This window comes from Ammospiza caudacuta, chromosome 5, assembly GCF_027887145.1.
Source record: "Ammospiza caudacuta isolate bAmmCau1 chromosome 5, bAmmCau1.pri, whole genome shotgun sequence".
NCBI classification, from domain to species: Eukaryota; Metazoa; Chordata; class Aves; order Passeriformes; family Passerellidae; genus Ammospiza; species Ammospiza caudacuta.
In genome coordinates, this window is record NC_080597.1 from 69,031,566 (window position 1) to 69,052,287 (window position 20,722).

General features: G+C 37.9%; 1 protein-coding gene across 1 annotated transcript in view; it reads right to left on the minus strand.

Annotated features, from left to right (window-relative positions):
• Positions 1-15,586: 15,586 nt before the first annotated feature.
• Positions 15,587-20,722, minus strand: part of SEMA3A (semaphorin 3A) — a 165,330-nt gene continuing 160,194 nt past the window's right edge. Inside the window, exon 17 of the mRNA XM_058806151.1 lies at positions 15,587-19,829. Coding sequence (XP_058662134.1) covers positions 19,374-19,829 — 456 coding nt within the window. The 3' untranslated portion in view covers positions 15,587-19,373. The remainder of the gene's footprint in view (positions 19,830-20,722) is intronic.

Genomic DNA, 20,722 nt, shown 5'->3' on the forward strand with positions numbered 1-20,722 from the left:
CATCTTGGAAAAAGCTGACCAAAGGTTCCCTGTACAATTCCATATTCTCCTTGCAACAGCTGGGGAGTTTTGCCAAGATGCCACGTATCCTATTGTTGTCATTCCCACAAACCTGCTGACATCAATGTACTAAGTTTGATATTGAATCTTTGTACTAGAAAGATATGTTTTGAAACAACAATAATCTACTGCTTTTACAGTAGTTAGATCTGTTCATGCTTCTGTGAGATGACTTTCTCCAGATGAATAAATGGAGGCAAAGGGTAGGTCAGAGCAGGCAGATTAACACACTACAAATGCAAATCTTTGCAGCATCCAGGCATAATAAATGTTATCTTGGTGCAATTCTCAGCATGTTGGTAAGATTACAGCTGAAGAAATTTCACCTCTACTGCCTTGGACACGTGGTGTATGTATTCAGTTACCCCTCTCAAGCTTCTTTCCCCTGCCAAAGGCCAAGATATCCCTCCTTCATGACCTCCTTCTTCCAGCTGGCACAACAGCTTTCCCTGTTGTGTCTGTCACCCTGTAAGCAGCAATATTATCACTCTGTGATTTACCATGCTGCTGTCTGCTGACCTTTTGGTGTTTGGCATTTCAGCCCCAAGGAAGTAGAGCCTGTTCCTAAATCTTCTCATCTCTCTGAACTACTAGAGCAAACCCATGGTCAGCAAAGGTTTCTGCCTGTTCCTGTGTGGCCTCACATTGCTATTTAGAACTTAATACAAGTTTTTCCCAACAGAGCAAGGACACTGCTTAATCAGTGAGGATTAGTAAGGAGACTGCTGCCCTGTCTCCCCATGCATTTCCCACTGAAGGAACAAGTAATCTGCTTGTGAATGAGCTCTTCACCCTCCTTTGTCTGTGTGTGTCATGTAATGGAAATTCATTAGATGTTTTAGTACTGGTGGTAATTCCAGAGCTGATACCCACATATCAAGGCCAGTACATGCTGCAAGCTCATGAAAAATCCCAAGCAAAACTGTTCCTGGTTATTCATGAACCTCTGAAAAAGCCTTGCTCCAAAAACATCAGTCTGCTGTTCCAAGTGGAAGAGAATCTGCATCAAAGAATGAACTGACACACAGGTTTCCAGGAAAATACTTGCTCCATTTTATGCATACTTTATGGCAACCCCCTTCCATAGAAGGAACATTCTTAAAAAAATAAAAATTTCACAAAATGAAGTGTGTGTGCTCCACAAGCATGTTCTTCCCTCATTAGGCCTGTGAAATGAAATGTCTGTTACTGGGAAAGAGACACAGCAATTTTAAAAACATTCAGTATCTGTACCTCATAGTTCTCATATGGAGCGAGGGCCTGGGACAATGTAAAGAATTCACACCATTTCAGCTGAACTATGCAGATGAGGTGCTTGAGGCAGTGAACTGGTGACCCAGACCTCTGCTGAGTAGAGAAGAGTGCCTAGGGTATCATTTAGTCCCTTAAATTAGATGTCTAAAGCCACAGTGTGAAGACTATTTCCTTTTTCACGTATTGTATGAAGATGTCAAGATCTAAATGTTTCTACCCAAATCATACTGCATATTTCTGTGATACTTACTGATTTTCTGTTCCAGTGCATTTGTTTTGCACATGGTAAAGTATTATACTGTGCTGCAGATGTAACATGTTCAAAACTGGCCAGGTGGCTGCCTCTGGAGAGCTTTGGATTTGCCTGCAGAATATGCAGCTATCGCTTCTGCTCCTCCGGAGGGAGCCGCAGCAGAAAACACAATCAGATGAATTTAAAATCCTCCACAAGTTACTACAGCACTTCAGCACAGCTGAGACTGAGAGCAAACAATCCTTTCTCACTTTATCAATGCAATCTGAACACAAGCCACCCTGGAGCCTAACTCTGCATTACTGAGTGCAAAAACACCCTTTTTAAAGAGCAGTCACCACATCTGAAATACAACCCCAGACAAGCAACAACCATTCACTGAGATATATCCAAAGAACATACCAGCTTCTTTCCAAGCACACCACAAAGTACAATGCACAAGAAGTGCTAAAGGAAATCTGAGCCACTGTCACTGGTTTAGGCTCGTGCCTCTCGTGCCTGGTGAACGAGGTCCCTGCCCTCAGTGACTTTGCTGATAGACTTCATGTGAAGAGGCAAATCTATCATCCACCCTGCACTCTGCCTAAGGCTAAAAACATCTCATCAGATATTTTGTGCCATTGCCTCATAGTAAACCTTCTATTTATAAATGATAGGTGATAAATTCTTACGGAAATAAAAAAAAAAAGAAAATCTCTTTCCACCCTTAATATCCTAGATTACTGTAAACATCAGCTGAGCCAAACTAAAGGAGGTTTGGCAGTGACAAGGGATAACTTTTTCAACAACATTCTTTTAAAAAATAGTGAAAATGCTCTTTAAGTCATCAGTAAATAGCATACTCCTTCAGGGCACTGATGGGGACTATAAAGGACACATAACTGAGAAACCAAATATGTATAAAATAGACTTTATTAGTTGTAGTTATGACCTTTGGTCTTGTTTGTCTTACCACATAATAAAATGTATTTACAATACAATGACTATCCAGAATATAAAAATTTCCATTTCGGAAAATGCTACTTATTCAAATTTTGAGCCAGCTCTGTAGGGCCTGGGATCTCTGAAAGCAACTAACCACTTGCATCAAGATTCAGCCTTTAGTTTTCTTTTTTTAAAATAGGCCAGGCCTCTCAATCTGGACTGCTGGAGCAGTCACCAGTTCAAGATCAGACCTCAGGCCATCATTTCTCTTGAGTGGGGTGAATAATCAATGACACTACAGATGTTTTCTTACTTTTTTCCTTTTTCTCTTTCTATCCTCCTTTCCTTTCCTTTCCTTTCCTTTCCTTTCCTTTCCTTTCCTTTCCTTTCCTTTCCTTTCCTTTCCTTTCCTTTCCTTTCCTTTCCTTTCCTTTCCTTTCCTTCCCTTCCCTTCCCTTCCCTTCCCTTCCCTTCCCTTCCCTTCCCTTCCCTTCCCTTCCCTTCCCTTCCCTTCCCTTCCCTTCCCTTCCCTTCCCTTCCCTTCCCTTCCCTTCCCTTCCCTTCCCTTCCCTTCCCTTCCCTTCCCTTCCCTTCCCTTCCCTTCCCTTCCCTTCCCTTCCCTTCCCTTCCCTTCCCTTCCCTTCCCTTTTTTCCTTTTTTGTCTTCAAATATAATTATAATCTACAAAGAATGTTCAAAGCCTTTGTTTCCACAACCGAATAAGAGTTAAATAATTAGAAACAACACCACATTTAACACTGAAAAAAATTAGTGTTTCTTGTAAGATTTCTGAGTCACATTCCAAGAGCTTATTTTAAAAATATTTTTTCTTCTTTTACTTTTTCTGGTCTTCTATTTCTTTAATTTTTCAATTATTCTTTCTTCCAAACTTAAACAAACCAGTGCCAAGACAAGATGTCTTTTCTATGCCACTGTTTTTGGCAAAGGTACGCACCTCCACTCTTTAAGTGGTAGAATTTGAGATTGCTTACAATGTCCAGCTAAGTGAACTAATTTACCTAATTTATTGTTATCAGAAGGTAAAGGCTGCTACTATCCTTATCCTGTAACAAAATGTGGAAGCGAATAAACATTTGAAACAGAAAGTATCTTCTTGCACATCTTGCTTGGGTCCTGCCAACACAAAGCCAAGACCCTCATTAGGGCAGCTTTCTCCCTTACAGGGGTCTGGTGGCCCATCTGTCCCACCTCAGCTCTTCTCTGGTTTGAGGTTGAATGTATTCCTCCACCTGATGCTGTATTTTCATTTGTGGCTATTTAGAACTGCTTGACAGCAGAACTTCTCAATGACATAGAAAGGGCAAATCCTATGAACGAGATAGAGCGCTATCTTTCTGATTCTTATGTCCTGGATCTGCTCCCTCTTCTCCAGCAGTGTCCCTGTCCATCATTCCTCAAATCCCTCAACTGATGTGAGATGCGGGTTAGCTCTCATCTTCCTTTCAAAGGGCATTACTTCTAGGGGGATGTGGGCTCTCTTATTATATGTGAGAAAGGATATTCGCTGTTCCTCCTTTTAGCCAACTTTTACCATGAAAAACCAGATGCAGATTTACCAAAGGTTGAATCTGAATACATCAAAGCCTGTCAAGTGAGGCTATCTGAAAACTGAGGCTGCTAACTGAGGCTATCTGAAAAGTTCTGTGCATCTGTATAGTGTTCTTCATATATTACCTCTATGAAATCAAAAAGTAGTGCTATTACAATGCTCAATTAACATAGTACCTTTATAATTCATTAATCTTCACAAGTTGTTCTAAGTCTGCTGCACTGAGAATGAGAAATAACAATAATAAAATTATCAAAGAAGGCTATATTATTTGTTCCAGGTTCTTCTTCCTCAGACAATTCCCTTCAGTGGTTGCATTCTCTTTTGTGGGAACAATCTTCAGATGAAGGTAGCTGAGGACATCCTGGGTGGAAGGGTTATATATGAAGAGAACAGGTGGAAAAAAACACCAAGAAAAACATTCTTTTGGATCATAAGAAAAGCAGAATCATATAAACAGAAAAAAGGCAAAAGAGAATAAAATACAACTGACAAAGATCAAGCAACTCATGTGGAGGAAAGTCATCCCTTTGTGGGAAATGGAAAGCAGAAGGAAGTGACCATCAAGTATTCCCTTTATAATGGGCTGACATCACTCGCTTCTCTGCCAGACAAGGGTATCAAATTGTTCGTGTTCCCATTTTAGGGCAGTGGGGAAAGTCATACCTGGCTGTAAATTTTACTACCACTATGTTTTTGTTCTCTGGAGACTCTAGTCTGACAGCAGGAAGACAAATATTGATACATCAATGAATGAATATTCTTCTGGGTGGTGACCTTAGCGAACGCTCTTGTTCTACCCTAATAAATAGTAATTCAGAAAATTGTTGTCATTCAGTCTGCTTCTGACAAACAAAAGGGAAAAAAAACAGGCCTTACTTCCTGAGTCACTGGATTATCAGGAGTAGTAGGAAATTAGTGTATTGGGAAAGGAAGGAATAGTTTTATGCAGATTTGTGAATCTCTGAGACCTCATCACTATTGGTGACCTTCATGACCCTCCTATGTGAAAATCCAGCTGGACACCTGCTTCTCCCACTTTCTGGTTTGCAACTCTTTACCTATTATAAGTGTCTGAACATATTATGTTCGCCAAAGAAACACTAAACTCCCTTATGTGAAAACTAAGCCATATGGAAAAATCATATTTCCCAGATAGTTGATCAAATATATTTCATATGTTTGAAAGACACTGAGTAGTTTAAACAGAGCTGGCTTGAACTCATACCACATATAATTTTTGCTATGAAACAAGATATGTTATAAAACGAGTGAGAATATGAAAAAAAAAATTTGAAAGGCTATATTATACACACACACAAAAAAAAGTAGTTAGTTTCATATCAAACAAAAATTGTGGTAAGGAATTTAGGTAATTTTGTAGATGATTAGGTTATTTTGTGAATGATTCTGGGGTAGTGCAAACACAAAGCATGTGGAAATATATATTGCAAACCCATTTACTAAAGAAGAACAAACACTTTTGTGGTTTCAGGCTTGGAAAAGCCAGGTTCATTTTCTGGTTGAGGCACTCAGGCACTGTTACCCATCCACTTGGGTTACCCTTGGCCTGAGTTCTCAGCTGGAGAGCAGTGAGAGCACTACTTCCTACATGTGACACAAGGAAGAAAGAAATCTCTTACCAAAAGCATGAGAAAATTAGACATCTAAGTGCCTTTATAGGTCAAGTCCTATCCTCATTATATGTCTGAAAAATTTGCTCTAATTGCTTATAATTCATAAAAATTGATGCTAGCTTTGTCAAGATTTGATAGCTCTAAGCCCCAAACAGTTTGAGGAAAATAATACTTACTAAGAAGATTTTTAGGAGAAATTCAATTTTTTTAAAAAGGAATTTTCCAGTTGATTACTCTTTCCCTACAAAACCTGTGCCATTTCTTGTAATATTAAAAGAAGCCCATGAAATGAAAAACCATTCATAAAAGAAGTTAAGAAAAACAGAAATGATTTTTAAGAAAATATTGAAGTCATTTTGGCTGTCTCAATAATAAATGCAAAAAACTAATGTTTGATAAGGATCTAATAAATAATTCTTCAATTTAGTTTACAATAATTATTTGACTATTTATGGAAGAGGTACTTTTAATCTACTAGTTATGAACAAACGCCAAGATAAATAATCACTGTGGTTTCAAATATATACAGATGTCTTTCCTCTTTCAGTCATCTGTTATTGCATTCCAATCCCAAATTCTGACTGTGGGCAATGTGCTAAATGTTCACATATATACACTGACATCCTCTGCAACCTTCACCCCCCTCATGGAAAACACACAAGCTCATACCCGAAACAGTGAATCCATGAGGGCATTTTGAAAGTTAGATAAGAGCAATGCATATCATAAACAACATAAAATAATCCTAATTTTTATTGATTTGAATCATACCTCTAGAAACAAAGTGGCTACTTATATAGTTTTAATTTGATTATTCACTGAATTCAGTTGTTTTTAAACAGCTGTTAGAATGAATTAGGAAGACACTAGGCTGCACTGTGCATGTAGGATCAGGTTTATTTTTCTTTCTAGTTATTCCTCATATGGATAATGAGAAACAAGATGTAATCAGTATAATTTTTAAAGAAGACTTATCACAGCTGTCATCATAATTGGTTTCCCATCATGCTTATAAAAATAAAATGGATAATGATAGAAGAAGTATAATCCCATTTTTTGCATTGTTCTACAGAGTTTCAGCTGTGCAATTGGTTTTCTCACAGTCTTCAGTGGAAATGTCTTTGGCATTTCATAACACAGTGCTCAGCAATAGCTTGTTAGCTGTTGTGATAAAGCAATTATTAGATTAAATAGAATCTCAGTATTGTCTGGTGGTTCTTCCCAGCTGACTGACTATTCTATTGACCTGCTCTTTCTTGATTTAGGCTTTAATTACCTTTTTGGCATAGGTCATCTTCTTACTTGTGTATTGTATAAATTAAATATTGTAATTCATAAGTCTTTTTACAATCTTGCAATATACCAGTAAATAAAAAATAGCACTGAATGCTACACAGGAGTTTTAAGTATCTGTTGTCTCTCAATATCTGACAGTTATGTTTATATATTTACCTGCAAAATACTTCTCAATGTGGAGACATAGTGTGTACTTTGGGATCTTATTTTTAAGAATCACATTATTCAATTTAAAGCAGAACAGTTGTTGAACTACAGAAAAAATTATTAATGCTGAAACAAGAACCAAATCAGCTTTTAACCTTAGCAGAAATACATTGAGAATATCAGAGAGAATGCAATTAGCAAACTTCATAAGAAATTAGAAGTCAGAAAATTAGAAACTTCGTATGAAATTAGGGGTAGAAAACAAAGCCTAGGTGAATCTTTTAATATAATTATTTAAAGGAAGCAGAGAATGACTGCAGATGGATTACTCAAGCACTGTCCAAGTAAAAGTAACAAGAGGGCATTATATGAATTTATCAGATATCAAACATTTGAAAAGTAGGAGATTATTCTGAGGAATTATCATTGTATTTGTTTGTGATTTTTTTTGTTATAGTCATATGTCCCAATTGACTTTCTACCAGTGTTTCAGACAGGTTGTTGGGCAAGATCGCTGTTCATTATGCTCTTATTTTATGAAGAGTTAAAAAGGAATTCTTGGGTCCTAATAACGAAGCTTTGCAACTTAGAATTTATAGAACTGTGGAGTAATTGAGGCTGAAAAATGTCTTTTTGTAAAGTCCAACTGCAAACCAAATCCTGCCAAGTCCACCACTAAACCACCTCCCTAATCACCACATCTACAAATCTTTTTAAATAACTCCAGGGATTTAACAACTCCAAGCACTTCCCTTTGAAGCCTGTTCTGAATCTTGACAATCCACTCAGTGAAGACATTTTTAGCCTAAACCACCATTTATCCGATGAAAGAGATAAACAAAGACACACATACTTCATAAAAATAATACAGAAATTTACCATGTTATCCAAAAAGATATGCAGTCCAGCATGAGGAAACATTGGTTTACATTACCTTCATAATGACCCACAAGCTAATTAATGTGTTGCAGATTTATTTCAGCTTCTCAAAGCTCTAACATGATTATATATAACTTTAACTGAATGAACAGCCCTGAACAGATCCAAACAACCTACATTTCCACATTCCTCCAGAAAGAGAAAACTGTCCTTGAAAACTTCGATCATAAGGTATCCTTATGATGAACACCAGGAACAAAGTACTCCTGTGAGTAGCTTATCTCTTTACTACCCTTGAAGAACAGTTTTTCTCTGAGGCAACTTGTACTTCTCTTCTGAAACATGGAACTGAGTGACACACATCAATTATTTAAGACAGGTATTGTACTTTTTATATTAATCCATTCTTATAACGCATCATTCCCGAGAAGATGCTGCAAGAAAAAAATCCAGACTTGAAACAGTTGGCTTAAAATTCAGTCTGAGCTCTTTTTATGATGTGAAAATATCCTTCTTGGTAATATTAGAAGCTTATACTCCCTGGAGGTGTTTATATGAGAAACTGACAGTTCTCTTCAGTTTTCTTCTCCAAGTCTATTTCAAATATCAAGATCTTCTGCAAGAGATCTGGAGGGTGATTGTATGGTGTTGAAAGTGTTGTCAGTCACCTTTCTGAGCGACCACAGACTGCCATACAGCCCAGAGTGAGTAAAAAAAATGTAAACTTTTATGCGAATCAAATAGGGTGTTCAAATTAAAGTTTCTTGCCATTGTACCTAAAATTCAAATGCAAAATCAGGACTAAAGTATGTCTTATCTGTAACAAGTTCGTTTTCTAAAATAAAATGCAGCTTCATTTAATTTCATGGAAACATTGTTTCTGCACCTCCTTCTTTTAAGTCACTACCAAAACAGGTTTCCATACAGAACCTGACTTTGAATGCCTCAAGCCATTGCTTTTAGTGACTCATGGTAGGAAATGCAAATCCTGGATTGATCCTGTTCCATTGAAGACAATGGTGCAATTTCCAAGAGCTATGATGGAAGCAGATTTCAGTAGCTTCCAAGAACTTTTCCTGGGTTTTAGCAGTTCCTTATGCCTATAATACTTGAATGAACTGGAAGAGCCCTGTGCATGAGCATGTATCCCTTTAACCTTCTAATAGAAAACTGGGTCTAAAGAGGTTACCAGTAATTCTAACTGCTTCTTGTATTTATTTTGGAAATATTTCATATTTTTAATTCTTTTAGCATTGTAATTCTGATACTGTTTTGATGATTTGGATAAATCCTTATGGAGATCTCTGGTGGTGGGGTAAATTCCTGGCTTGAAGGAGTGACAGAGGTAAAATATTGCAGGCTTCATTCAGGATCAGCTGCCTGGTAGGAATCATTGGAATAAAGGATTAAGAATGCAATTCCTTGGCACTAACAAATTAACTTCCACTTTGGGAAGTCAGTTGAAGGGAGGAAATAGTAGTACACTGCCTTGCCTGGAGAAAAAGAGTGAGTATTCCTCAACAGATCACATTACCTCTGTGGTATATGTGCTGGTTCTACAATATAAATCTAATTGACCCAAACTAGTGTAAGAGTCAAGGTTTAACAGTTATACATTCTATTTTACAGACTTGGTAAGCATTTCTTTTCCTAGTGGCATTTATTTTTACTGGCTTGCAAGGAACACAAAAATGTTCAATGCTTGTAATAGAAGCAACATTTATACTTGTGAATATAAATATAAAACAATGAAATATTAAAAAATGTTTCTAGCTTTAAAAATAAAATAAAATAAAATAAAATATAGAAGACAGTGAGACTTAAAAGGGAAACTGCATTTTGTGTTCTTATTCCCTATTACACTAAAATGATGTTGGTTTTTAAATATTTTCTCATTAAAAAAAATCCATATATTGTGTTGTGGTATTTTTCATTTCCATCCATAGACCACCTCTAACCCTTTAATGGTTCTAGAAAGATTTTTCATGATTTACACAGAGATTACAAGCAAACTGTAATTTGTGATGACCTGGAAATATCCCTGGAGCTCTACTTAAGGTTTCAGCTTCTTCCAAATCCAAGAGCTAAAAAAAAGGATTTAGTGTTAACAATAGATCCAAATATTTGCAGAAATACTTCTCTGTCAGGCAACAGTATGTACAACTGCCAACATATTGTGCAAGCAGAGTAGATGCCAAACAGGAGAATTTCTAGGAGACAAACATTATATGCCAAGCATGCCTGTGATCCATCCTGTGTCCAAAGATGATTTTCTCAGCTGCATTTTGTCTGCTGTTTTGACATGCAACTGTGAACTTAACTACAAGTAGTTTAATTTTCCTACATTCAGCCATTTCTCCCCCTCCAGCTTGTGAAGATCACAGATACAGATGTGAGACATTTATCATAGCTTGAAGCCCTGTTATATTCAATTGCTTTACACTGGCATCGAACTGTTAAGCTTTCATAAGTAACATTTTGAGCCACAGTGAATAGCACAAGGACTGAATTCATACCTTTCAGTACCCTGACTGTTTGATGGATTCCAGTCAACAGAAATGGTGGTGGAGCACACAGCTTTATTTATTTGGGTGAGGGTCTAGCTAAGTATACTGGTTAGCATTAAAGACAAAAAATACAACTTGCTGATTTCTAGAAGCATTGGCATGTTTATAAGAGTGGTATGTGCATATCTTTCATTACTAAAGAGAAATACAGTGAAAAATTCCACAGGGTTCTAACAGATCCAGATCAGTTCCAGCCTTTAAATTTCAAATACTACAGCGCAAAAACCATAATTTCTCCTAAACTGTCTAGAATGCAAAACAGCACAATCAGTCTTATTCATCTCTACTGGACATCAGACATCTATTCAACTGGGGAAAGAACTGGGTCCACATTATCTTCACATAGAACAGCAACTAAATTCAGCTTAAATGAAGAGACAGGCATGAAGCAAGAAAACATTCGAGTCCAGGACACACCTTAGGAACAGCCACATGTGATTAAGACACAAATAATTAGAGAAGAATGTGCTTAAGCTGCTGTCTCATTCAGGACTTCTGATAAGTACACAGATGTTTCGAAAACAACACAAAATCCAGCCAGGTGAGCAGCTGTTCATTATACTTACTAAGCTTTATACCACTCATAATTTTTTGTAGTGCAGTCACTAAAACAACTACCTGACATGGCTAAAGTTGTAATCTTTTTTAGCTTGTTTTCAAAATGGAATTTTGATAATTGTCTAGCAATTTACAGCAAGGAACTGTAAAATTATTTGTTGATTAAAAGCTGATACTTAAAATCTTTAACTTGTAGACAAATTTATAAAGCCCTAACAATAGAGCTTTAGAATAAAAGTGCTGACAAAACCCTTGCAGAAAGAGAAGCAGCAGTCTTGCTATAATAATAAAAATAACAAACAGAAGAGGTAAGTTAAGCCTCCTTCAGAGGAACTGGCACAGTCTCTTTGTTCTGATTTATGGAGCTATTCAGCGTGGTATTGTTCAGCAAAAGCAGTTTGTAGGAATGCATGCTCTCTATGCAGTGCTACAAGGGCAGAAAAAAAGTGACATATGAAACTTAAGGGCTTAAGGAAATCATGACTGCAGAACATAGCTGAAATGTCTTTATTTCTTTTGTCTGCCCTTTTCCTCTCCTGCCTGCAGCTATAGCAAGAAATGAAGAAATGAGAAGTTCAAGTCATATTTGATATTTACTTGATGTAGCAGATCTAATAGAATTACCATAGTCTCTTTATCCTTTTTCCATGCAGAAACATGCATCTCCATTTGCCTCTGCATAAACAATCATAATTCATGTTAACCTGCTTAGAAGAAAACACGACCATGAAACTCACAGAGAAATTAATACAATGTATTAGGATAAAGCATAAAAGTAATACAGGTTGCAGGGGTACCCCATGTTGAAAAATGAAAACTTTTTTTCCCGGGACACAGGACCAGATTTAATTTACTGTAAGGTGGAATGGCCTGAAAAACTACTGGGCCTGTTCATGAAATCAGATTTATCCTTTCAAAACCCGTCCCAGGTGCCTCAGACACAGCTCCGTGGAACGTGGCTGTGCACAGGCAGACCTGGCAGGCCCGCACATGGGGAGAAGGCCAGACCTTCATTGTCTCTGATTAAAGAAAAAGTGTTATAATCCTGTGTACATTAATTCTTAGTAACTGTCTGGTGTAAATTTACCTTTTTATTTCAACATCAACTAACCCGATCCAATCCAATTGGAAGCAAATTGTGCTGTTACAGTACTGTTGATTTACTGTAGACTTTCAGAAAGCAGACAACTGACTCTGAATGTGGCAGACAAGTGACCTCAGGTGATTAAAGCAATTCAGGAAGGGTGTTTGAGTCTCCTTAGCTGCAAGCACCACGTACACCTGACTGAACTCAGGAGCCCTAATGCCCCAGCCCACTCCAGAGCTCATCCCACCCTGCCCACAGCCTCAGACACTCAGTGCCTGCCCCAGAGAGGCTGCAGGATTCCATCTCCAATCCCACACAGCCCAGCCCATGGGCCATTGTATAACAAGCTCTACAACAAGCTCGCTCTGCGGCCGCAGGAGCTGGATAAATGCTGGCTAGCTGTCCCCTTTGTGACCAGAGAGGACCACAAGATCAGCCACCCCGGGCTCTCCTCAGGGAACCTGTGGGTAACGGTGCTGTCTGTGGCGTGGGTGGCACAGGCAAGAGTGTGGCTACGAAGTCCCGAGGCGAAGGAAGGAGAGAGCAGACGTCCGTGTACATACCAACGAAACTTTATTCCCAGACAAAACCAAGGACAAGTATCAAGGGAGAGGGCTTTGGGGAGGCACTGATAATGAGAGTGGGAATGATAGGAGGAGACATAAAGTAACCAATAGGCAAAGGTCAGGGGAGGAGTGAGAGACACAGCTGAGCCTATAAGGATCACATAGGGGAGGGAAGAAGCTCTAGAGGCAAATCATATCTCAAGTTAGGGAAGATTGATACAGAAAATTCTCGGAATTAAGGGGGAGTGGTTACAATGACAGACAGGGGAAGTGGGCAGCACCATGAGGGAGGAAAGAAACTAATAAGGGCATAGGGGGAGGAACAAAGAAGCAATCATTTTGAGGGACAAGCCACTGACGGGAAAAATAGGTGGCAAATAACTTGGGGAGAAACCATTCTGAGGGGATTACATGGGGGAAACCAAGGATCAAACCATTTCTTAAATTTATACAAAGGATAAAAAACTTTACAACAGAACCAACATAAATGCTTTTAAAAACACTTGACGCCACAGGCCGTGTCAAGCCAGATCCACCTGGGGACTGATGCTCGGGAGATGTGCCTGAGGCCAAGGCTGGAGCTGCCGCTTCTGTCCCCTTGCCTGCCCTGTCCTGGATATAGAGGTCAGGCTCTGGCTGGCATGTCCTCAGAGACCCCTTACTGCCCCCAGACCAGAAACTTTCCATCCCTTGAATTTTCCTGACAGGAATCTTCTCACATGGTACCTCATAGCTCAATGAAGACATGTTTTTGCTGCCCACCAAGGCCTGATTTTGTACCTGTGCATGAGAACAGGATGTTTTTAGGCCTAGTATTAACACATGTCACAAGAGAAGCAGCTCAAGGTTGGCTGGTTGTCAGAAATGGGGTTCCTCAGGTGTGTTGAAGAGTGTAACCTTCAACAAGGCCTGTAGAAACCATAAAATTACTTATTCAGGTTAATATTGAGATAAGCAGAAGCCCATTTCCTGAGGGGTGAAAAATTGCTAAGAGAGAAATGGTAGTTGGTTTTCTTAAGCTAAGTGAAACTTTTACAGTTTGGATACTGCTTCACTAGAGCTTTGGGATTTAGCTTGGATTATCCTGAAGTTCTCTAAAATGTCAATCTTTTATAAATTCCAGGACAAAAAAGTCTCGAATAAGGCCTCTTCTCCACAGTTTCTAGGTTTTCTATGAAGCTGCTCCAGCCTTTCATGCAAGTATTTATGGGGAGCAAAGAAGCTGGCTGAATCACTATTACTCTGATCTGCTTGTATCCTGTTACTGAGCATTCTAGGGATAATAGTCCCTTTGTTTTATGCTTTGGAAAAAAACCACCATAACTTTGCCATTAAATTGATGTTTGATGGGGAGCTCAGTGAATGTGACCTGTAAGGAAAGAGAATAGTGTATTTCAGTCTTCACAGAGGAAACATTTATAACAATTTACAGTCAAAGCCACCAAGCATATTTAGAGATGTACTAGAATTACATCTAGAGCCTCAAATCCTTAAGAGAAAAGAGGATTTCATCTCAGTGAAAGCTGGCTGTTTAAATGTATATCTACATATCTGTGCATTTATATATAAGAACATATATGCATTATATCTTAAATATTTCTTCTTTCTTCCCACTCATTGTCATTGAAGGTGGCCGCTGGGTATTGTATGTAGGTCCTGGCAATGTATAGAGTAGTAACAGAGGACACTCAGCTGTGCTCTGCAGGGAGTTCTAGCAAAGGACACAGTGTGGCTGCATCCAGAAACAAGGCTCTTCCTTTGAATTTCTAAGCTATGCACTGGTCACAGAAATACAATGTTATTGCTTTTGCAATTAGCAGATTCATGGCTCGTGATATTAATTTTGTCCTTTTTGTATTTGCAGCATCTTTTGTGACCCACTGAGTCGCTTGGCTGCTGCTGAAGGCTTATTTGCAATTTCAGAAAACAGCAGTAGCCATAAAATTCCCTTACAGCATCCTTTTGAACTAGACTCCTCTATTATCCTTGCTCTACAGGAAGGAGCATGGTGAGGCTGAATGGATTAGTGACAGCTCAGTACTACTGGTTGATTCTTCAGTTCTGTATGTGCCAAATAGAAATAATGATACTTTCCTTCCTCCACTCCTTGTCTAGTGTATTTAAACTTCATGCTTTCCAGAACAGCCATTTGTCTTACTAGCTGTTTGCACAATGCTTAGTGCAACAGCATATTACTTTTAGATGGAGCCCCTAAGCACTTCCAAACAGCTGCTAAGTTTACCTAAGGATACAAGAGTACGTTGGTAACAGACAGAACCTGATTTATTCCACTTGCTGTCTGTGCAAGTTTCCAAAGGGAAGCAGCATAGCTGTCCTGAGCCATTAGCATTGCACAGAGTGAAATTTCATCAAGTACAGCAACTTGCTCATATTCACACGGCTTCCAGGCTGATTTACAGTTTGGTTCATGGGCAGAGTGGAGAGTGGGGGTGTGTGTATATGTGTGGCTTTATCTGCACAAGCTCAGCAGCTGTGCCAAAAGATAGGCTGAAGATAAGTTCATGCCTTTCATTTCAGGCTTATTAGTTTGTAGCCTTCAAAAAAAGAAACAAAAAATGCCACTAATACTAATAGCAATCCTTCTGGCCTAATAAACAGAACTCATACACATTGATAGCATTATATTGGCAACAATGCACTCCATATGCTCATGAAGGTTACAGGGCACATTTCCGTGTAAACAGTCAAGACACTGAACTTCAAATATTTGGAAGAAATGTTTATTTAACAACTGAATACATGCTAAAAGAAATAATTTACAGCAGCAGTTTCATTACACTTTCTCTCCAGTTTTCTAGTTCCCATCTGAATTGAAGTGATAAATACAGAAGTGGAATTATTTACTACCCAGTGAGGAATGTGTTTAAAGAACAAGCACACAACTCAGACACTGGTATAGCAAATAAACCACCTTATCACCTGTGTGGCAAAATCTTGCATTTTAGTATTTTGCTGAACACACCGAAATGGAGTACCTCTAGATAACAGTACTTTACACTGTACCTCCTTACCTAGTCAAAAATATTTACATCTCTTTTGACTAATGTGTAGGTAGCAAAAACTGAACTATTAAACACATACCATTGATATTCACTAAATAATACATAAAAAGGAACAGTAAATGCGCATTCACATGCATTTAATTTAATTTTTTTTACATAGTGACTTTATTGGGTCATGAAGATTTAACTTTGTTTTGCAAAGATGCATGTTTTCTCAGTTTGATATTATAGTTTAACATAACCATACAGTTTTTAGGAGCCATAGAACGAATTCCCATTTCAGTGATCTGTGCAAGTGCAAAGAGTATAAGAATAAGATTAAATATATTTTTGTTCCTTGCAGATGGATACCTTAAAACAATGAAAATAGATCTTTCTGGTTATAAATTAAATCCTTTATTTCTCTCCAGCTTAAACACAACTTTTTACTTACTTCTAAAGTCTGTAACTAGAGGTTTAAGGGGTTTTATTGGCCATTTACAGAAATACCATTTTAATCTTTATTTTCAAACTTTATGTTGCTTTTAACAATAATGACATAAATGGGGATATGAATCTTACTGAAGCTGCAGGGCATCTTTCTATACATTAATTCATTAAGGCCTAGGCTTTTTGAAAAGAAGTTCACATCAGTATTAAATGTTGCTTTAACTTGACCATAACATGAACCTAAAAAATCAAAAATTTCCACTGTTGGCTTGATCTTTTGCCCTCTTCTTTATATAAACAAATACAAAAACTTAAACAAGACTACTCATGTCAGTGAGGACTGGGCTGAAGTTTGTAAGATATGATCATATCAATTGTTCAATGAGACTGCCAGGTCAGGGTAAAAATGCTGCAACTTCCGTAATTTTGTTCCCACAGATTATCTTTCTCAGTATAGAAAAACATATCTTGGAATTCTGATTTTATTTAATATGTTTACTCTTCAGGCATTGTAAAAGAGGATGGTTTTGTTTCTTTTTTTTTTTTGAGGAGTTTCTATAGAACCAGTTGCTCTGAACATGGAAGAAAAAAAAGTTACATAGCAATTCCATGAATCTGTAAAAAAGGAATCAAAGTGATTTGGGGTCTATTGAAATCAATCTGAAATTTTCCCACTGAATTCTCTGAGGTTTATTTTAAAACTGTTTCCTTTTGTAAGAAAGAGTATTGTAGTAACTAGATAGTAGAAAACAGCCCTTTACAAAAGGCTAAAGAATGTTCTGTGATTAAAATTAAATAATTCATCTGACAACAGTGCTCAGAAATTAACCATAAACTGAGCTGAAAAATGAATACTTCTGTACAGAAAAGTACATAGTCGAACATATGTTTTAATTCATCCATGTTCAGCACATCATGCAATAATGGGAATTTACCAGCATACTGAAGTTCACAAGAGTCAGGTTAAGCATAAGAGAGACTTAAAGCTGCTTTAAAAACAAATTCCCAAGTGCTTTCTTAAATCATGGCCCTACAGCCTTGTCCTAGCCTATTCAATGACTTTTTTCCCGAAGAATTAAATGACAAAAGAATCCTGCAAGTTCATCCCCTCCAAAGAATTCAAAGGGGACTGAAGTAACTCAGCTGTTAGTGAAAATCCAATTTCTAATCCAATAGGCAAGAAGCCAAGGCTTCACTAAGCAGAAGGATACTTGAGTTAGTGAGTGGCAAGGAGGCTGGGGCACATTGCGAGAGATGCTGTCACAGCAGTTGTGTTATATTCTATCTGATAAGGCTGGTTGATAGTGTAGCAATAAATTGATAAATTAAATACCACAGAGTGAATAACAACAAAACAGATCAGTCATCAGTGCAGACACACTTTTATATAAAAGCTCCTTTAGCAAGGTAAGGATTTTGTTCTAGTAATTTTCCCCACAATGACATTACTTGAAATTATGTCATTTACAGACTCTACCAAGATAAAATATGGGAGGCTGGAGAAAGATGATCTCAAAAGAACTGGACACCATAGAACTGGGGACCAAAGGCACATCTGTGCTGAGGTGAATCAATCCACTACTTATAACCCTAAACTGACACTCATGATGCAAGTACATTGTCTGTTTTACTCTGTTGCTCTTCTGTATATAGAATAATACAGAAGTGCAGGACCAAATTTTCTGTTAGCATAAACTAGTCTTTAAGCTGAACGTCACCTATTTACTACTTCAGCAGATTTCACCCACAGGTAAAATTGTCCCTCAGGTCTTAAAATGGGGACCTGGCTTTGGGGTTGTTATTTAGGTGGCCTAGTGCTGTTTCTGTGCATTTTGGTGATCTGGCCCACAGAAAGAACAGAGCACTGAGAGTCAGTAGTGTGGACAAATCTCTACCACAGAGCTGGGAACACAACTCCTTAAACTGAATGTGAGCTTTGCTCATGGGTATATGACAGTCTATGAGCATCAGTATTTAAATATTAGCATTCACAAATATGAACCAAGAAAGCAAGAGTGTAATTAGCAGAGGGTATTTTAATGCTATTTGTTTTTTTTTAATTAAAAAAAATATACAACTGAAAATCAATGCTCTCCTCTTCATTGGTTCAGTCTATAGCAAGGTATTAACAAGTTGAATAATTTCAAATACCATACTTAGAAAAACAGAATGCAGAATACTTCCATGCTATACAGTGACTTTCATGTTAAAATAGCTTAGTTTAAAATTGCTTTGAAGTTACATGTCATATAGATTATTGACAGGGGAGGAGGCTAACTGCAGTGTGACCAGCTCCCCTGGAAGTTTTCCCAAACAAAAGAGTAAAGCAGTCATAATTGGAAGTTGTCTTTTTTCCTCTAAACCAATAATTAGAAAGTACAATATTTCTAAGACAAAAAGTCTAATCTATTTTAGAAAGGAGCTAATGTTTGCTGCATATTTTTTCATGGTACATTTAAATTATACTTTTAATAAAATACATCTTTAGATCAAAGCTGAAAGAAGTCATCAGTAGTAGCCCAGTGTACTCCACATTTTTTTCTTCCAGATGATGGATGGCTTATGTTGTTCAGATTCCCACAATCAATCTCATTCAGTGTTGTTTTTCCTCTTCTAGCACATATAAACAGGAGAACTGGTAGACAAAACAAGAACAAAATCCTTGTGTCCAATCACGTGTTTCGACGTTCATCAGCTTAATGAGTTCATGCAGTTTTATATAAGTCTAGAAGTGGTAGTGCTGATGATGAAAGGTGGGGCTTGTTTTTCTTTCCTGTAAGATGACAGCATGAAATACACTATTTTCTTTATATCTCCATCAAAAGAGAAAGCAAAACTTGTCTGCTGAATACTTGCAGAAGTTTTTGAGCAGTAACCTAGGTCCAGGTGAGTTATCATCCTTGAAACTCTGGTCTTTCTGGTCTTAGAATCAGAGCAGAGAGGAAGGACTTGCAAGGAAAATTAGAAATGGATTTTATTTAAACCTAGTGGAAATTGTTTGAACTTTCCACTCTTGTAAACATCCACATAATGCCATGAAAAGGTTCATGAATATTGCATTTTTTTCCAGTTATCTGTCTATACAAGTTTCTACTTGGATGAGGTTCCTAGAGGTAATGTAGCTCAGACACTACGTGGTGCCCTCTCAAATTCATGGGTCCTCCTGTTTCTACCTTTTTTATTCTCTTGTAGGTGCTTCCACTTATTTGTGTTCACCTGCGCGTTGGCAGGCCGCTGCCGGCGCTGTTTGCGGTCTCTTTTCCAAACCTGCTCACAGAACTCATCCATGGAGTTGAGATTGGGGTGGTTGATCAGCTGCATGAAGTCTCTGTACCAGATCTTCTGGCTGGGGGTCATGCTGTTGGTGGCATCCTTGATCTTGGAGCCGTCACCATCCTCTTCTTTGTGGAGCAGCTCTTCCAGGTGGTCGTTGTCGATGACCTCGAGGGTCACCTTGAGCAGGGTCTGCATGAAGCCGTGCTCCACAGCATGGCAGAAATAAACACCAGAGTCCCTCCGGTGAAGGCTGCGTAGCAACAGGCCCTGTTCTGTCCGGATCATGTGGTCACCCACTTTTATCTGTATTGGGAAAAAGTGGTCATTTCAATGGTTATTTTTCACGCATGTGCTACATTATCCTCTAACCATGCTACTTCTTTATTACTGCTCCTTTTAACTGGCCAAGAATGCCCAAACCCACAAAAATGGAAAACCCTTTGCCAGTCATCTGTTACCATGAAAGGCTCAAATATTTTGAAAAAACTGATATAATGCCAAGAGTTTGGGGAAATAGGAATTTACTCCTTAGTAACTACTGCTGATGAACAAAGATCTGTTTCAACAATGTCAGATGGAGTTGCTGGAAAGATTACAGAAGATCTGAGCCTGTAATCAGCGGAGTAAACATGGATTCATTTGGCTGTATTACTGAGGTTAGTATCTGTTATCTGTTAGTCAAATCTAGGTCCATTTGCAGGAAAGGTTCTTTGTCTTCCTGTTGTTCCTTATTACAAAAACCCTCATGCATAGTAGTGGGTTCTGCCTAAGTGGAAAATTTACAAACAAGCAACTAAGGATCAAATCTAAAAATTTTACTATTCAAAAAGCAACAGTTTAAAATACAGGGGGTTTTTTTCCTGAATTAATTCATATCTACAATGGAACTTCATTCTCTGAATGCACATGTTGCTGTAGACAGAAAAGGCACAGACCTGTTTGCTGTTCTCTCACCAAGTATAAATTCTTAATAATTTACTACTTATTCCAACAAAACAAAAATATTTAAAGCAGCTAATGTAATGATTCTGAACATGCTTTAAATATATGTATGTATACTTACAAATACTTCAAGGCAACAAAACAGTTTTTGTTCCCTAGCTTGACCTCAGTACCTACCAGAGTAGACTGTTCTCCTAAGATGTTTGTGACCTGGCTTGATACAACTTGAACACTTGGATGATTAATAATATAAG